At 37.5% G+C, this 17,951-nt stretch overlaps 1 protein-coding gene and 1 long non-coding RNA gene across 2 annotated transcripts in view; both read left to right on the top strand.

The window, feature by feature from the left end:
* LOC149791125 (uncharacterized) overlaps positions 1 to 17,951 on the top strand; it is a 422,332-nt gene that overhangs the window by 322,914 nt on the left and 81,467 nt on the right. The gene's annotated exons all lie outside the window — the stretch shown is intronic.
* LOC149791124 (uncharacterized) overlaps positions 2,304 to 17,951 on the top strand; it is a 97,115-nt gene continuing 81,467 nt past the window's right edge. The window contains exon 1 of the mRNA XM_089973045.1: positions 2,304 to 4,687. Coding sequence (XP_089829171.1) covers positions 4,633 to 4,687 — 55 coding nt within the window. The 5' untranslated portion in view covers positions 2,304 to 4,632. The remainder of the gene's footprint in view (positions 4,688 to 17,951) is intronic.

Genomic DNA, 17,951 nt, shown 5'->3' with positions numbered 1-17,951 from the left:
ACAGAAGTTGATAGGAAAAAAATAATTGATGAAATTAACTTAAAGAGTAAATTTAAACCACAATGTATATTATATCTTGATGGTGATTTGAGCAAAGCAACTTTATATAAAATTTCAAGTTTTATTGTTAATAATATTAAGAAATGTGGCCCAATCAAATTTTAACCTAGGGAATACCTCAAGAGGAAAAGTACAGATAATGATGCCATGGGGCTATGTCACATGGCGCTACGCGAAGTGAACAGGCCCATGGCAGAATCTGGAAAGGAACCCCTCTTGAAAAAATAAATTTTAACTGAATTTCTATCTCTTCTATCACTAACAGCAACAAAAAATCTATGTGAATTGAAATTGGATTTTAAACTTAAATTTAAATTTAAAACTAATCTAAAATTTAAAAAAGGAAATGTATAAAATCAGAATTTTGGTTTGCAACTCAAATCAATATTAGGGAAAAAAAAAATTTTTTTTTTTTATAATTTTTTTTTATTTTTTTTTTTTTTATTTTTTTTTTTTTCTCTCTCTACGATTGAACCAATTTTGAGATATTTCTAATTAAAAGATAGACCTGTTCCATGGGGGAGAAGCATAATAATTAAAAAAAATGTGAACCCTTCATGGAGCTCAGCCTAATCTTATTAAGAAAGGTGATTTAACACATACATAAGAATCAATAAGATTCAAAAAATAAGGGGATATCACCGTTCTTCAAAATTCAAAACGTATAAAAAGAATTTCCGTTGTATATGAATACGGAATATAATAGGAAAACTTATGCACTACAAGAATTTGATCCAACAAGCTATCCCAACAAAAACACATTATAGCATACATAACCCATAGCACAAACATATAACAAACATGGGATGTAGGAGACCCTAGCAAGGTCACAGAGAAAACGAAAAAGAGGAAGTTTAACCGAGAGGATAATCTAAATCACTCTCGGAGATACTCCTCTATAGATACACTAGGGATTGAATAAATACCCTGACTCCTAAATTCACGTTACAAAAACGATTAAATAATACATTACAACATATCTGGGGGAATACAAAAACACATAAATAATTTATGTAATTAGGAAAGGGGGGGCATCTGTCTGGTGCCCCCCCAAAAAAACAATTACATTGGTGTTGTAATGTATATCTCTTGATGGGCTTCGATAATGATCTTGCAAGGAATATTTAGTGACTAGAAAATAAAAGGAATACTCGCCATTTAAAGGTATGTGGAATTTAATTTATACTAAATCATGCATGTATTATTAGGTACAAGAAAGGTATGATATAGTCATAATAAGCTACGTGGATTACATGTACTTTACAGGCAGCTGGGGGTCGTGTCAAAAGTTTTTTTTAAAAAAGATAACAAATACAGATTGTATGACAGCCATGGATATTTTAAAATTAACTTAGGATTAAAACAAAAATTATCATTTACAAGAAAGTATTGATAGTCAAAAAGAAGCTCCATGACTAATTTGCAAAGGGGCATCCGTCATTGAATCTAGGGAGGGGGGCTTCTAACATGTAACAATATAACACAAGAGAAGACAACTCGTTTAAGCTGTGACAATGTGGACCTGATAATATTTTTAAAAAAAAGCTCTGACTATTGGTAGTGTGGGTGTAACAAAAGCAAGACAAATGATTCATGTGTTTATTGTACCTTCTGTTTAACTTTTAATATGGACATTTTGATCTAGTCTTAAGAATTCTGGTCTTAGATTTATTAAATCATTATATGACTTTACTGTTAAACTGTCAAGTTAATACATGCAAACTTTATTTGGGTTTTTTTCAGTTTAAATGTAAAATGTGAATTATTGGTTCATTGTTAGTGCAATAATCAGTATTCTGAAAAATGACATCTGTACTAGTCAAACCTTTGATTTTGTTTAATGTCGATAACATTTTAATCAAGTTTTAAGAAATTTAGCTTTAGATGTTCTATCTTTTCATAATGACATGATTTTACTGATAATTTGTTCAGTTAATAAATTTGAAAGTTTTTTTTAATTGGTGGTTTTTTAAAATCTAAACTGCTTTGATTGTAGTATTACTAAATAATGGCAAGCAAGAGAAGCATGCTCTTCTATACTCTAAACAACAGACAAATCATATATGAATAAAAGTGTTTGGGGGATTGCAACAGTCTTTTAGTTGCATAAAACTGATAAGTCAATAAAGTTGATTTTGTAGAACAAAAATAACAAACCAAATTTTAATGTTTTTATTTGGTTAAAGTATATATATATATATATATATATATATATATATATATATATATATATATATATATAAATTACTCATGTACATTTATTAACATTTTTAATGCTTGAATAAAGATATAACTCTATTACAAAAATTTAAATTTGCCCGTAGTAACCAATTATAGTCAATTATCAGTACCTTGTGTGGAACCGATGATAGATTATGAACTTCTAACCGATTTACATCACTAACTATCCATAACATGTCAACTTCACGGAATGCCATGTGACAGCCGTGTGGTATCAACACCTGATACTTCCTCTGGTGCACAAGTCCCCTGTCCCTTGTCTATGCAACTGTTTTGTACCTAACATGGTGGGTTTCCCTTCTCTGTATAGTGAAGTTAATGATTAGTATAAAATGATATCAGCAGCACTACATCACTTTACTTCTTGTTTTATTTTCTCTATATTGTCATCATGTATTCCATTTACATTAATGCTTGCTATAAGGAAGTTCGATCCTTCCATCTTTTCTTGTAGGATTGTTATTCCACATTGTGTTCATTTCTTGGCTTTTTATAGTTATAGGTTTTCCTTTGGTTAGTTAATTTTTTGCGTTGCCTGAGACATTTCTTTTTCATTTCTTGTTCCTGTCCTGCTTGAAGAATTGGTTTGTTTTCTACCGGTTACATTGTTACATTGTTTTTTGTTTCATCTCTTTCTGAATTTATTGTCATATCCATTTGTTTTGGGTTTAGCAACATTTCTCAGCACAAGATTGGCTATACATAGCAGTCAGTATATTTGGAACAGGATGAACCAGGTAAGTTTCCTTGGAAGAACCACCAACCCACTTGAAGCTATTGGTGAGCTTTCTCACATACTCAAATTGGCCAAGTCAAGACTCCAACCCATGAATGACCACTCTAGTGACCTAGTGGATAGAGTGTCTGCCTCAGATGCGGGAAGTCATGAGTTTGATTCTCGGCCAAGCATACCAAAGACATAAAAATGGTACTGACAGCTGCCTCGCTTGGCACTCAGCGTTACAAGGTTAGTGTTAACACTGATAGGCCTGGTTTCAGGATAATGTAACTGGGTGGGACATCATGCTACATGTCTGGGGCATGAAGCCACAATGCTAGTCATCGCTATAAACTGCTACACTGCAGACATTGTAGCGATATGACTGAAAAATTGTAAAAGCTACATTAAAAATTCAAAACAAACACACACTCCAACCCATGAAGACAGTGAGTTGGCATTGATGAGTAAAAGTGATTTAAAAGCTGAAAACGTTGTTGTTGTTCTAGGGTTTAACGCCATTTTTCAGCACAAGATAGGCTATACATGGCTGTCAGTATAACTGGTGGAGGAAGAACCCTGGAAAACCTAGGGAAGAACAACCGACCCATGAGAAGCTACTGGCAGGCTTTCCCACATACCCACGTTAGCCGAGCCTTGGACTCGAACCCACACAGACAGAGGTGAGATGGCAGTGATCGGGAATGGTGAGCGCTTTAGACCACTCGGCCACTCGGGGCCCCTAGGTGCAAACGTAACTGATTAATAGTTATTATCAAGTGCTGAAGATTATAGAAAATCATATGTTGGTGTTGTTTTGGGTTTAACTCCATTTCTTAGCACAAGTTAAGCTATATACGGCAGCCAGTATAATTTAATGAAGGACACGGAAAAGCCCCAGTAGGAACCACCAACCCATAGCCCATTTCATACCGAATTTAACCGAGTTGCTCCGTAATTATCCGAATAACCTCCCGAGTTACTTTATACTCCAGCCAATCAAACGATGGTGGGCACATGTACATAACAAAATGGCATCCATTGATTAGAAATATTTCAGAAATAAAATTAATTAAATGATTGAAATTTATATGTAAATTATCCAGACTTTGAAAAACAAATCTGATAAACTCATATGAAATGCATTTTATTATAGTGATGTTTCGGATGCACAGAAATAGTTTGAACAACTTACTCTTTGATTGTCAGGATTAAATTTGTTTACTTCGACACCATTTCCTTACTTACATGTACATGTCCAGATGTAAACAGCTCAAAGCTACTCACTCGTATGGGTTTGAAATCTGCCCTGTTTTCCAGAAAATAAGACAGGATGGTTCCAATATTAAATTTTGTCAATATCTGCGGCAGCATCGCTGTTGAATATGCATTTTTCGACTCGATAAACGATGCTGAAGTGTCCGCCATATTTTGCCCACCAACTATCGAGTGACTATCACGGTCAGCTGACAACCCGCCACATGATCCAGATTCCGAGCAAATTATGAAGTTCACCAAAGTTTACATGAAATGGGCTATGGGAAGCAACTGGCATCTATCTCTTATACCCACACTGACCATGCAAATGACATGAACCCGTACTGACAGGTGCAATGAAGAGGACTGGAAAAGTTCTTTTGACAACTTGGCCACTGGGGTACCAAAGAGGTATGAAGTAGTTGTTTTTTATCAATTGTTTACTTCTTGTATAGATTTGGAAAAAATAATAATACATCTATATAGTGATTAATCATTTCACTTGCACTAACAATACGCAATTTCCAAATTTTGCTTTTCCCCTTCTTTATGCACTCTTTGGCTTTTAATCATCCTCTGCAGCATGCTAACCTGCTTTGTAACATAGCTACATGGTGAGTGGTATCTGTACTTATCCATATAAGCCATTAGCCAGAAAACCTTAGTACAGAAAGGACCTGGGAGTTCAGATTAGAAGAAGTAATATAAAGTTACTGTATTCTAACCAAACTCCTATACATGCATAATTATGCAAATCATCATAATTAATATACATACTCATTTCATCTTTGCCTCATGTTGTCATTAGTTATGCTTATGTGCATGTTAAGTTCTTTCATTCAGATTTATTTCATCAATGTGTTCCTTATGGAATATATATACACTTTGAAGACAACACAGGTAATATTTACCTGTCCCTACACTTCCAACACAGCATAGTTACCTGTCCCTACACTTCAACACAGCATAGTTACCTATCCCTACACTTTCAACACATTATAGTTACCTATCCCGACAGTTCCAACACAGCATAGTTACCTATCCCTATATTTCCAACACAGTATAGTTTACCTTTCCCTACATTTCCAACATAGTATAGTTGCCTATCCCTACAGTTCCGACACAGCATGGTTACCTATCCCTACACTTCCAACACAGTATAGTTACCTATCCCTACATTTCCAACACAGTATAGTTTACCTATCCCTACACTTCCAACACAGTATAGTTACCTATACCTACATTTCCAACACAGTATAGTTTACCTATCCCCACATTTCCAACACAGTATAGTTACCTATTCCTACATTTCCAACACAGTATAACCGCTCCGGTGGCCTAGTGGTTAGAGCGTCCGCCTCGGATGCAGGAGGTCTTGGGTTCGATCCCCGGCCGAGTCGTAACCAGAGACTTAAAAAAATGGTACTAACAGCTGCCTCACTTGGCGTTCAACATTAAGAGGTTAGTGTTAGGACTGGTCGGCCTGGTGTCAGGATAATGTGACTGGGTGGGACGTCATGCTACATGTCTGCGGCATGATGCCCCAGTGCTAGACAGCACTATGAACTGCCACATTGCAGACATCGTAGCGATATGACTGAAAAATTGTTAAAGCTATGCTAAAAAATCAAAATCACACACACACCCAACACAGTATAGTTTACCTATCTCTACATTTCCAACACGGTGTAGTTACATATCTCTACAGTTCCAACACAGCATAGTTACCTATCCCTACACTTCCAACACATCATATTTACCTATCCCTACACTTCCAACACAGTATAGTTACCTAACCCTACATTTTCAACACAGTAGTTACCTATCCCTATATTTCCAAGACAACATTGGTTAATAGTTACTTATATCCACACTTCCAAGACAACATTGGTACTAGTTACCCATTCCTATATGGATAATGGACATATGACTGGGATTGTTTTCCTTGACTTCAAGAAAGCCTTTGATCTTGTTGATCATGAAATTCTGCTTCAAAAGCTGAAATGTTACAGGTTTGACAATCCTTCTTTAAACTGGTTTAGATATACCTAAACCAAAGGTTTCAACAAGTAAACATTGGCAATATTAGTTCTCAAACTCTCACTATTCATTCAGGAGTCCCTCAAGGCTCAGTTTTGGGCCCTCTCCTCTTCCTTATCTATATCAATGATCCACCATTAAATAATGAATCCACAAACACAGATTTGCTTGCAGATGATGCAAACTTGTATACATCTAGTTCTGATACTGAAGTTATACAAATGAGATTAAACTCGACCTTATCAGAGTCCAAAACTGGGCACAACAAAATAGGATGGTAATTAATGAAGGTAAAACAAAATGTATGATTTTGGGGACATCACAAAAGCTACACAAGTCAGGGAACCCAAAACTATTTCTTGCAATAAATAATCATCCATTAGAAAATGTTAAACATGAAAGGCTTATAGGTGTGTCTGTAGATAATAATTTATTATGGAATGACCATATTGATAAGCTTTGTAAAAGACTGTCATCCAAAATTGCCCTTCTCAGCAGAATCAAGAAATATTTACCTATGGAAACTCGCAATCTATACTACAAGACATATATTCTTCCAACAATGGATTATTGTTCTAATGTATGGGGAAACTGTGCTAAATCTGAGCTTGACAGGATTTTTAAACTTCAGAAACGAGCAGCACGTGTAATTTTAGATACATCTGTTGATCATCCCTCAAAAGCATTATTTACAGAACTCAAATGGTTTACAATATATGACAGGATAGATTTTCACAAGGCAGTTCTTTTATATAAATTTCTACATGGAACTGCACCAGAGTATCTTCAAGACTTATTCAGGCCTTTTTCAACACAATACCAGTTGAGATCAATATCACATGGAAACCTTCTAATACCAAAACCAAGAACAGAGCAATTTAAAACAGTTTTCAATACTCTGGTACAGTTCTGTGGAATAAGCTTCCACTACATGTAAAATCTGCTGAAAATATTAGAGTATTTAAGAAAAGATATCATGAGCATGTATGTGTTTGTAACAGATAATGGAATTTAGTATTTTAATACTAAACATGTTAAAATAAACAGTAATTATTGCCATCTTCATATAATGTGCATTGTTATACTCTCCTTAAAAGGGCCTCTAGGGAGAATAGTTCTTGACTAATGAGTCACCCTCTATAAATAAAGCATTATTATTATTATTATTATCCCTACACTTCCAACACAGTATAGTTACCTATCCCTACATTTCCAAGACAACACGGGTAATAGTTACTTATATCCACACTTCTAAGACAACATTGGTACTAGAAACCCATCCCTACACTTCCAACACAGTATAGTTTACCTATCCCTACACTTCAAACACAGTATCGTTACCTATCCCTACACTTCCAACACAGCATAGTTACCTATCCCTACACTTCCAACACAGCATAGTTACCTATCCCTACACTTCCAACACAGTATAGTTACCTATCCCTACATTTCCAACACATCATAGTTACCTATCCCTACATTTCCAACACAGCATAGTTACCTATCCTTTGACGTTTGCACACATTGGGATGGGGTTCTTCCAATATATATTTGTTAAATTATGATGAAAGTTCCACCCTGGCTCATAGGGTTAGGAAGTTAAATTAGTGACGAAGTAGATTTACAGCTCTGAGCCCCCAGTCAGCAATGCCGACGGTTAAATTATAGAGAACATGAAGATGAATTCAATTAATAACAATTTAATCAATTCAATAATTTAAAACGATAAATGCTCAATCACCCGTCTTTCCCTCAACCAAGTGACGGCCTAATTCATCCCATGATTTACAGTGTGAGTTCGATTTCCCCCTGTCCTTGTGTCTACTCATCTCTTTCTTTCCCGCTAATTCCTTTCTTCCTTCCATTCCTCCAACACCTCTTTCAACTCCGTTTCCCTCTCGACTATCTCCTCCTCCAATTCCGCTTCCCATTTCCTCTTCCTCCCTTCTCTCCCCTTTTCCTCCTAGACTTCCATTGCCCTGACTTCTCTCCTTTCTTCTCCTTTCCTCTGTCTCTCTATCTGAGACTACGAGACCAAACTGTAACTGGTCTGTCCCTCAAAGCTTCCTGTGAAAAACCACAAGGCGTTAACATATGCTTTATCGAATCTCACCTCACACTAGATCAACAATTAATCATCAGATAAGGCTATCACGGTTTCTGTCACGCATGCACACACATCGAAATTCCCACACACTCCTTGCAGGGTAACAATGGCGTAATAACACGGTATCAGCGAATTGTCATACAGACATCAATACATTGCGTCATGTCAGTATATATACATATATATTTAGTCTCATTGTACTACAATCTGACAACAATCAAACGCATGTCTGTACATTACACAAACATTCGACAATGGCAAAATCTATAATCATATGAAAACATGTGTTAGTCTACTATAAAATACCCACATAGCGAATTACAATATTAACTCTTACGATGGCTAGCAAGCTATATAATTCTTTACAAGTATCAACTCATTTCTTCAAAATATGCAAACATATTGACACCACAAAGTAATTATTCGTACTACGATTCTAGTAATAATAAAGTATACATACGACCTACAATTAAAAATGTAAATGCAAAGACCAAACAACTGGCTCACTGACCTTATTTGAATCTGTCTGTACTTAGAATTTCCTGCTCTAAGATATTCCCGCCAATAACGAATGGCTATTCAGAGTTACGCTAACCTCCTCTGGCAATCTCTCTTAGTGAACTAATTCTTGCCGGAAGACGTGGATATATTATTCTACCCAAATCAGGGTCTCTCCCCTATCTTGATTTTGATTGGGTGGTGCTGTGGCCCTGTCAATCGTCTTAGCAGCCAGTTCAACCTGGCTGTCTGTCTGCAGGGAAAATAATTTAAGATACTCCCACTTCTTCAGACAACTTATTTTGATCTGGACAAACATTTCCACATCTAGGTGATAATTGGCTATCTGGCATCCTCGCAGCTCCTAGGTCTGGCTCTCCACTTTTAGCCACGGCAATCTTATGTAATGGATTAGTGGTAGCCTGCGGCAATGTTTAACATCAAACAATGGCTTGTCAGAATTACCTTGATTATACATGTTTCAAACTGGGGCTACTCCGGGTCGGGGTAAACGTGACACCTATCCCTACATTTCTAACACAGTATAGTTACCTATCCCTACACTTCCAACACAGCATAGTTACCTATTCCTACACTTCCAACACAGCATAGTTACCTATCCCTACATTTCCAAGGCAAAATGGTTAATATTTACCTTTCAACACACTGCCAAGACAACATTGGCAATAGTTACCTATACTTGCACTTCTAACACAGTAATAATAGTTACCTATCCCTACACTTAAACACAGCATAGTTACCTATTCCTACACTTCAACACAGTATAGTTACCTATCCCCATACTTCCAAGACAACACTGGTTAATAGTTACCTATCCTTACACTTCCAACACAGTATAGTCACCTGTCCCTACACTTCCAATAAACATTGGTAATAGTTACATATCTCCACACTTCCAATTCAGCATATTTACATATCCTTACACTTCCAACACAGTATAGTTACCTATCCCCACCCTTCCAAGACAACACTGGTTAATAGTTACCTATCCTTACACTTCCAACACAGTATAGTCACCTGTCCCTACACTTCCAAGACAACATTGGTAATAGTTACCTATCCTTACACTTCCAACACAGTATAGTTACCTATCTCCACACTTCCAAGACAACATTGGTACTAGTTACCTATCCCTACACTTCCAACACAGTATAGTTACCTATCCCTACACAGTTCCAAGGCAACAGAGACAATAGTTACCTGTCCCTTCTGTAACTACATCTTTCTTTCACTTCTGCTTCTGTCACAGTCTTCTTTATGCAATTATAAAATGATATCATATGTGCAGCCAACTACATGACTTTTATGACCTATACCAAACAGCACCATCACTTGATGTACAGCATAATGTGTTCAAAATCACCCTTCAAACAAGCCATGCAGTCAACTAAACTCCTTCCTATTCACACGTATCATGCATATTAACCTCAACTACAACTTTGTTACATGCCATCCTTTGTGCATCCTCTCTTGGTAGTTTTTAAAGTACCAGTCTTGTTCTAGTTGTAACCACAAAACAAAGTTCCAAGTGTTTGTTAAAATACCTATCCAGAGAAATTATAGAAAACAACACACATTTTATTACATCATTATATCAAACAAAATGATATCAAGTCTGTTAAACAAGTTCAAAATAAGTTTGTTCCAAGTTATTTGAAACATTACCACTAGAGTGACCAAAACAGAATACAATATGCACTGGTTGCAGCTGAAGTCAGAATGATCTGTGTTAAACAGATCCAATGTTCCATTTTTGTTCTACCTGAAGTCAGAATGATCCATGTTAAACAATGTTCCACTTTTGTTCCACCTTAAGTCAGAATGATCTGTGTTAAACAATGTTCCACTTTTGTTCCACCTTAAGTCAGAATGATGTGTGTTAAACAGATTCAGTGTTCCACTTTTGTTCCACCTGAAGTCAGAATGATCTGTGTTAAACAAATCCAATGTTCCACTTTTGTTCCACCTTAAGTCAGAATGATCTTCTGTGTTAAACAGATTCAATGTTCCACGTTTGTTCCACCTTAAGTCAGAATGATCTGTGTTAAACAGATCCAATGTTCCATTCTTGTTCCACCTTAAGTCAGAATGATCCATGTTAAACAGATTCAGTGTTGCACTTTTTTCCACCTTATGTCAGAATGATCTGTGTTTAAACAGATCCAATGTTTCACTTTTGTTCCACCTGAAGTCAGAATGATCTGTGTTAAACAATGTCCCACTTTTGTTCCACCTTACGTCAGAATGATCTGTGTTTAAACAGATCCAATGTTTCACTTTTGTTCCACCTGAAGTCAGAATGATCTGTGTCAAACAATGTCCCACTTTTGTTCCACCTTAAGTCAGAATGATCTGTGTTAAACAGATTCAATATTCCACTTTTGTTCCACCTGAAGTCAGAATGATCTGTGTTAAACAGATCCAATGTTCCATTTTTGTTCCACCTTAAGTCAGAATGATCTGTGTTAAACAATGTTCCACTTTTGTTCCACCTTAAGTCAGAATGATCTGTGTTAAACAGATTCAATGTTCCACTTTTGTTCCAGTCTTTTAATCATGAATTACAACATGATGTTCCATTTTTCTCCATAGAGAATTCTTCTTTGCCAGTTCCTGTCAGGGATTTACACACTACAAGTCAGGCTTGTCAGCTTGTCCTGGGAATGCTGACTGGAAAATTAAACATACTGTACCTCTGAGAAGTTAACTAACCCCAAACACCTTTGGACTATGTACCATAATATGTCACAACACATTTACAATGCATGGCCTGCATTTCTAATACCCATTCATATGCCTATAGACTATGTACCACATCCCGTCAGAACCATACCATCACACATAAACAGTACATGGTCAACCCCTACCCCTTCCGTGATAAAATAAAATTAATAATAAACACTTTGCCAAATATTAAATGAACCAGTATGATTTATCCACACACAGCATTATTTACGTTTCCAAAAATGAACACGCCACCTAACATGTTGTTTTTCAAAAGCCCAAACAAATGTACGTAATAATTACTTTTGATGGTATGATTTCTAGACAAGTCACAAATCACCTTAATGTTTAAAAACCAACACCCTACTCCCATAAGCACAGTGTAACAACTTCATGACTGTGAAATACAATTCCATTGGACAATAGTAACAGTCTGCATAGTGATAGCCATGTCATATTGAAAGATCAAATTAAGATGGGGGCATTCCAGCCTTGTCAGATTTATATATTAATTATGATGGGGGCTTTCCAGCCTTGTCATACTGGAAGATCAAATTTTGATTGGGGCATTCTAGTCTTGTTAGATTTATATATTAAATTTAATGGGGGCATTCTAGCCCTGTCAGATTTATATATTAATTATGATGGGGGCATTCCAGCCCTGTCAGATCTATATATTAAATATGATGGGGGCATTCTAGCCCTGTCAGATTTATATACATGTATTAATTTATGATGGGGGCATTCCAGCCCTGTCATATTGGTAGATCAAATTATGATGGGGCAGATGGTAGTACTGAATGATGGAAGGTGACCATATGCGAATGTTACATTCAGGTTCAAAGGACACACAAACACCAAGTAAGCATCCTACAACTTTATGTAAAAGAAAGCTAAAATCTTCACATAAACTAGAAAACCAGTGTTCATTACAGTACCAAGCCCAGCTAAAAACTGCTTGCTCTATTACTCTGCTCTTGTTTTAGTAAGGATTAGAGAGGAGGGATCCTAATTAAATTAACATTTGTGCCTTATCCAGGCTCAGATAGCCTTGGGAAGATCAACAACAGCACTGAACCTGTTGACAGTCTCTGGTATCAAATATCCAGAATGCTGGGAACAGTGTTCTGGTGTCACTACTAACAATTATAATCTGCTAGAATTTGATACAGGCACTTATAACACCTCCCTTCTTAAGAAGAAACTTTATGTTTTCGATATAATTTTTTTTATAAAAAATACTTGCTGGCTTGGTACATCAGTAAAATGATAAAACTTGTATAAAGCTTACTAAGAATGATCTGTGTTAAACAGATCCAATGTTCCATATTTGTTCCAGTCTTTTAATCATGAATTACAACATGATGTTCCAAAATGCATAAAGCTTAGAGTCACTACTATTAACTTCTGTAGCAGTCATGAATTCCATCAGTGACCATCTAATAGGAAAATCCAACAAAATGGTCTATATTCTCATAAATTCCTTATGATTCCAAACAGAACACAATGAAGTTCGAAAAGTCCAGGAATCCTGAGCTATTCCAGGTGTTTCAGTGCCCTTGGAGTGTACTAATCACACCAGTATCTTTCTTGTCATTTTATTCCTACACACTTCAGTTTCATGCGCTATAGTCTGTCTGCATTCCCATGTTGTTTTCCCGCTCCTGTGCTTTATAATGAAGTTGTATGGCTGGAGTGCCAAACACAATCTAAGTAGACGCTGATTCTTGCTTTGCATTTGATTTAACAATGTCAATGGGTTGTGGTCAGTTATGATTTCAAATGTTGTCCCTGACAGGTAATACCTGAACGAATCAAGCGCCCACATGATCGCAAGAGATTCCTTCTCGATAGCTGTATATTTCTGCTCTTGTGGCAGCAGCTTCCGGCTTAGATAGGCCACCTCATGTTCTTCACCATCCATTGTCTGGCTTAGCACAGCACCAATTGCTATGTCACTAGCATCTGTCTGCACAATGAATTCCCTGCTGAAATCCGGTGCAATAAGGACAGAGGTCTTAGTAAGAGCATCCTTCAGGATTTGAAATGATAGGATGGCATCTTCAGTCCATACAACAATATTTGGTCTTCCTTTCTGTGTCATGGAGGTTAATGGTACTGCTTCTTTGGCAAAGTTCTTAAGGAATTTTCTGTAGTATCCAACCATTCCAAGAAATGAGTGTATCCCCTTTTTCATTGTGGGTAATGGAAACTCACACATTGCTTTAATTTTATTGTCATCTGTCTTAATTTTTCCTCCTCCAATGATATGCCTGAGGCATTCGATCTCAGCTGCTCCATCTTCCCGTATACATTGCAGCAAGGCACACAGATTATCTATATGTTCTGACCAAGTTTTGCTTGACACAATGATATTGTCAAAATATGCTGCGACATTTTATAGTCCAGACACCAATACGTTGATGAGTCAGGCGAAACTGGCGGGTGCAGCTTTCATACCGAAAGGCATAACGTTAACTTCATAGAGCCAAAGTGGAGTCACAAATGCAGACTTTTGCCTCTATTCTTCAGCTACAGGAACATGTCAGTAACCCTTAGTTAGATCTATCTGACTCAAGTAACTTCCATAACCAATCTTCTCAAATAGATCGTCCATTTGTGGGACTGGATACGCATCGAATACGGTGATATTATTAAGCTTGTGGTAATCTACACATAGCTGAAGAGTTCCATCCTTTTTGTCAACTAATACACAAGGTGAACTCCATGGACTGATTGAAGCCTTACTCTAGCATTTCATCCAATATTGCTTTTACCTCTTTCCGTTGTGCGAAAGGTATTCTATATGGCCGTTGTTTAATTGGTGTCTCCGAAGTTGTCTTTATACTGTGAGTTAGATGTTTGTTCAACCAGGCCTAGTTGTTAGAACATCCTGAAATTTTGTTGCAAAGATTTCTAATATCATCTCATTGCTCTTTTGTTAAGTTTACCCCAGCTTAACGCCAGCATCACCTTCACCTGCTCTTGGAGGAAAGTCAATATCCACACCATCGTACTCATCTGCCTTCGTCGCCAGCAGCACAGCATGCTTGTATCCACGCAGTAAGTTTAGATGATAGGTTAATGTACCGCGCCTACCATTTACAGATACCTGGTAGTTAACATTGTTTACCTTTCGGGCCACACGATAAGGTCCCTGCCATTGTGCCTTCATCTTGGACGAACTTGATGGCAAGAGAATGAGGACTTAAACTCCTGGACTAAATTCTCGTGTTTTCGTGTGACGATCATACAGTGCCTTGATTTTCTTTTGGCAATCCAACAGATTATTTTTGACAAGAGCCCTGATGTCAGCCAACTTCTCATGCATTTTCACAACATGCTCCACAGTGGACTTCTTTACATCTTCCTCTCCCGTAAACAAGCCTTGTAAAATCTGCATTGGCCCACTAACTGGCCAACCATACAACATCTCAAAGGGTGCAAATCCAGTTTCCTCATGTGGGACTTCACAGTATGCAAACAACAAAAACGGCAACATCTCATCCCATTCATTCTTGTTGTCTGTACAGAACTTACGCAACATTGACTTAAACGTCCCGTTAAAACTTTCTACCTTTCCATTCGCTTGTGGGTGATAAGGCGTTGTTGTAACTCCATGGATACCCACTAGCTCATACAATATTTTCAATAGGGTGCTAGTTAAGTTGGTCCCTTTGTCTGTTAAGATGACCCTTGGAAAACCAGCACGGCTAAACAGTTCAATCAATGCTCTAGCTACACTCGTTGCCTCCATATCCTTCAAAGGAAAAGCTTCGGGATACCTCGTTGCATCATCAACCACCGTCAGAATGTATTTATGTCCCGACTTTGTTCTAGATAATGGTCCTACAATATCCATCACAATTTTTCAGAACGGTTCTGTTATCACTGGTGGGCAAACCATTGGTGCTTTCTCACCTGCAGTCCGTTTCGCTGTCATCTGGCATTCATGACACGATGCACAATATCTTTTTACATCGGAAAACATTCTAGGCCAAAAGAACAATTGGAGAATCTTCTCTTTTGTTTTCTCCAAACCCAGGTGACCTGCAAGGGGTCGATCATGTGCCAGCTCCATTACCATTTTTCGTAATCCTGCTGGTACAACTGTTTGCTTCCCTCTATGTGAACCATCAGTAGATTGCCATTTCCGTCACAAAAGATCATTCTCCCAGAAGAATGCCATTGGCTCTTCCTCAACCTCTTCACAAGAAGCAAAGGACTTCTCTATAATACTCTGCAGTGAAATATCCACAATCTGAAGTTTCGACATGTCCGCATTCATTGCTGAAAGTTTGTCAACTTCAATGTCATCACGCTGATCAGGATCTTCTGTCTCTATGATGTTGTTGACAACGTCATTCTTACCTTCATCCTCACATCGGTCAGTATTTTCCACAGTCCTCTCATCGTCGAGTCCTTTTAACATCGACCTTGTAACAACAAATGACCCTTTCATGCTAAGTATATCCATCCCCAATAGGGCTTCAGTGGCTAAATTGGAAACAAGACCCACTTGCGTTGGTCTCTTATAATACGTAGTGTTGATATTTACCACAGCCAACTGTGCGGTAAATGACTGACCCACTGCTGTATATAACGTAACCTTGTGCCCCTCCAGCTTGCAACTCTCATGAACAAGATCTTCTCTTATCAAGGTCATACATGATCCAGTGTCCTTCACAAACATGATCTCGCACCCATTCACACATCCCGTTTCTGAAATAAACCTTTCACCAATTGCTGGCTTAACAAAACAAGTTGCTGGATTGCCACGATGTTTCATGTCATCTGTTGGACAATACCTTGCAATATGTCCCCATTGCTTGCATTGATAACCTGCCTATTCTTCTGTTTGGACTGGTCATTTGTCGATGTTAGTTCTGCTTGCTGTTGTAAGTTCTGCCTATTCATCTTGTTACTATTTATATTTATATTTTGACAAAACTTATTCTTCTGCCATTGCTGTTGTAAATTGGTGGGAATATAATCTTCTGCAGCCTCTATGACTGGACTAAAGCCCTTGTTCCTCCTAATCCACTGTGCTTGGTCTTGTGGCAAGGCTTTCAAGAAAAATTCCTCACACAGACAAATAACTGGGTCACGATCCTCCAAGAAACGCTTTATGTTCTGATCAGTCCTGGCCATCAGACCACGATACATCTCAGTGCTTTCCTTCTTCATGCTCAACAGTGCCGTGAAATGTTCATGCGGTCTCCTTCCAAAGTGATCAGTCAGTCTTTTCCTGAGTTCCAGGTAATCGCCACAAGCTTGAGTTGCAACATATCTAGCCTCACTTGTCAAAAGAGTTCATAGCTGTAATACTTTCAACTCATCAGACCACTTAGCATGCTTTGCAACTGATTCAAACTCTGCTAGGAAAGTCACAATATCCTCTCCTCGTTCATGGTCATATGCATGTAGCTTTACTTTAAATGGCATTGAAGATGTTTTTTTAGTCGTGTTTTCTTGATGTTTTACTCTTTCTAACTCAATTTCCAAACGCTTCATTTCTAATCTTAATTTCTCTCTTTCCATTTCCCATTCAAACCCCTTCTGTCTTAATTCAAATTCTCTTTCATTTTTCTTTGCGCTAGTCTTTCGCTTTATTTCCTTGGGTGGCTGCATGTGCTCGAGGTTAAGTTCCTCTTCATACTCCACAATTTCATTATCTGTAAATTCCATCAAATTCTGGGCTGCCACATTCCTTCGTGGTCGTCCTGAAGCAACCATTGCTCCCTTAACTTCGACATCATCAGCAACCGACATAATGACAAATTATATGTACGTACTGTAATTTCTATCACTGTATTCACAGCCACTGGTCTGGCTTTAATTATCTACGAGTTTCTGGGCTTACACATGTACACTAGTTACAGTGATACACACTTTGCACTTAGCATCAACAGCTCTGTTATACAACCAGTCACTGCTAATATCACAAATTCACAGCTTTCAGAATTGTCAAACACAATTCCAACGTATTGAAAAATTCCAAAAATTTCACACAGGATTTTTGGAATCCGTACCGCTGCCACTAAAATGTTACATTCGGGTTCAAAGGACACACAAACACCAAGTAAGGGTCCTACAACTTTATGTAAAATAAAGCTAAAATCTTCACATAAACTATAAAACCAGTGTTCATTACAGTACCAAGCCCAGCTAAAAACTGCCTGCTCTATCACTCTGCTCTTGTTTTAGTTTTGTTGACACTCCATGGCCCCATCCCAGCATATATGGCTGGTTAGAGTACTTGAAGTGACACCATGGTTTTCTAAA

The sequence above is a fragment of the Sinohyriopsis cumingii genome, chromosome 10 (assembly GCF_028554795.1).
Source record: "Sinohyriopsis cumingii isolate HCF-2022 chromosome 10, ASM2855479v2, whole genome shotgun sequence".
Taxonomy (NCBI): Eukaryota; Metazoa; Mollusca; class Bivalvia; order Unionida; family Unionidae; genus Sinohyriopsis; species Sinohyriopsis cumingii.
This window is presented reverse-complemented; position numbering and strand designations above follow the sequence as displayed.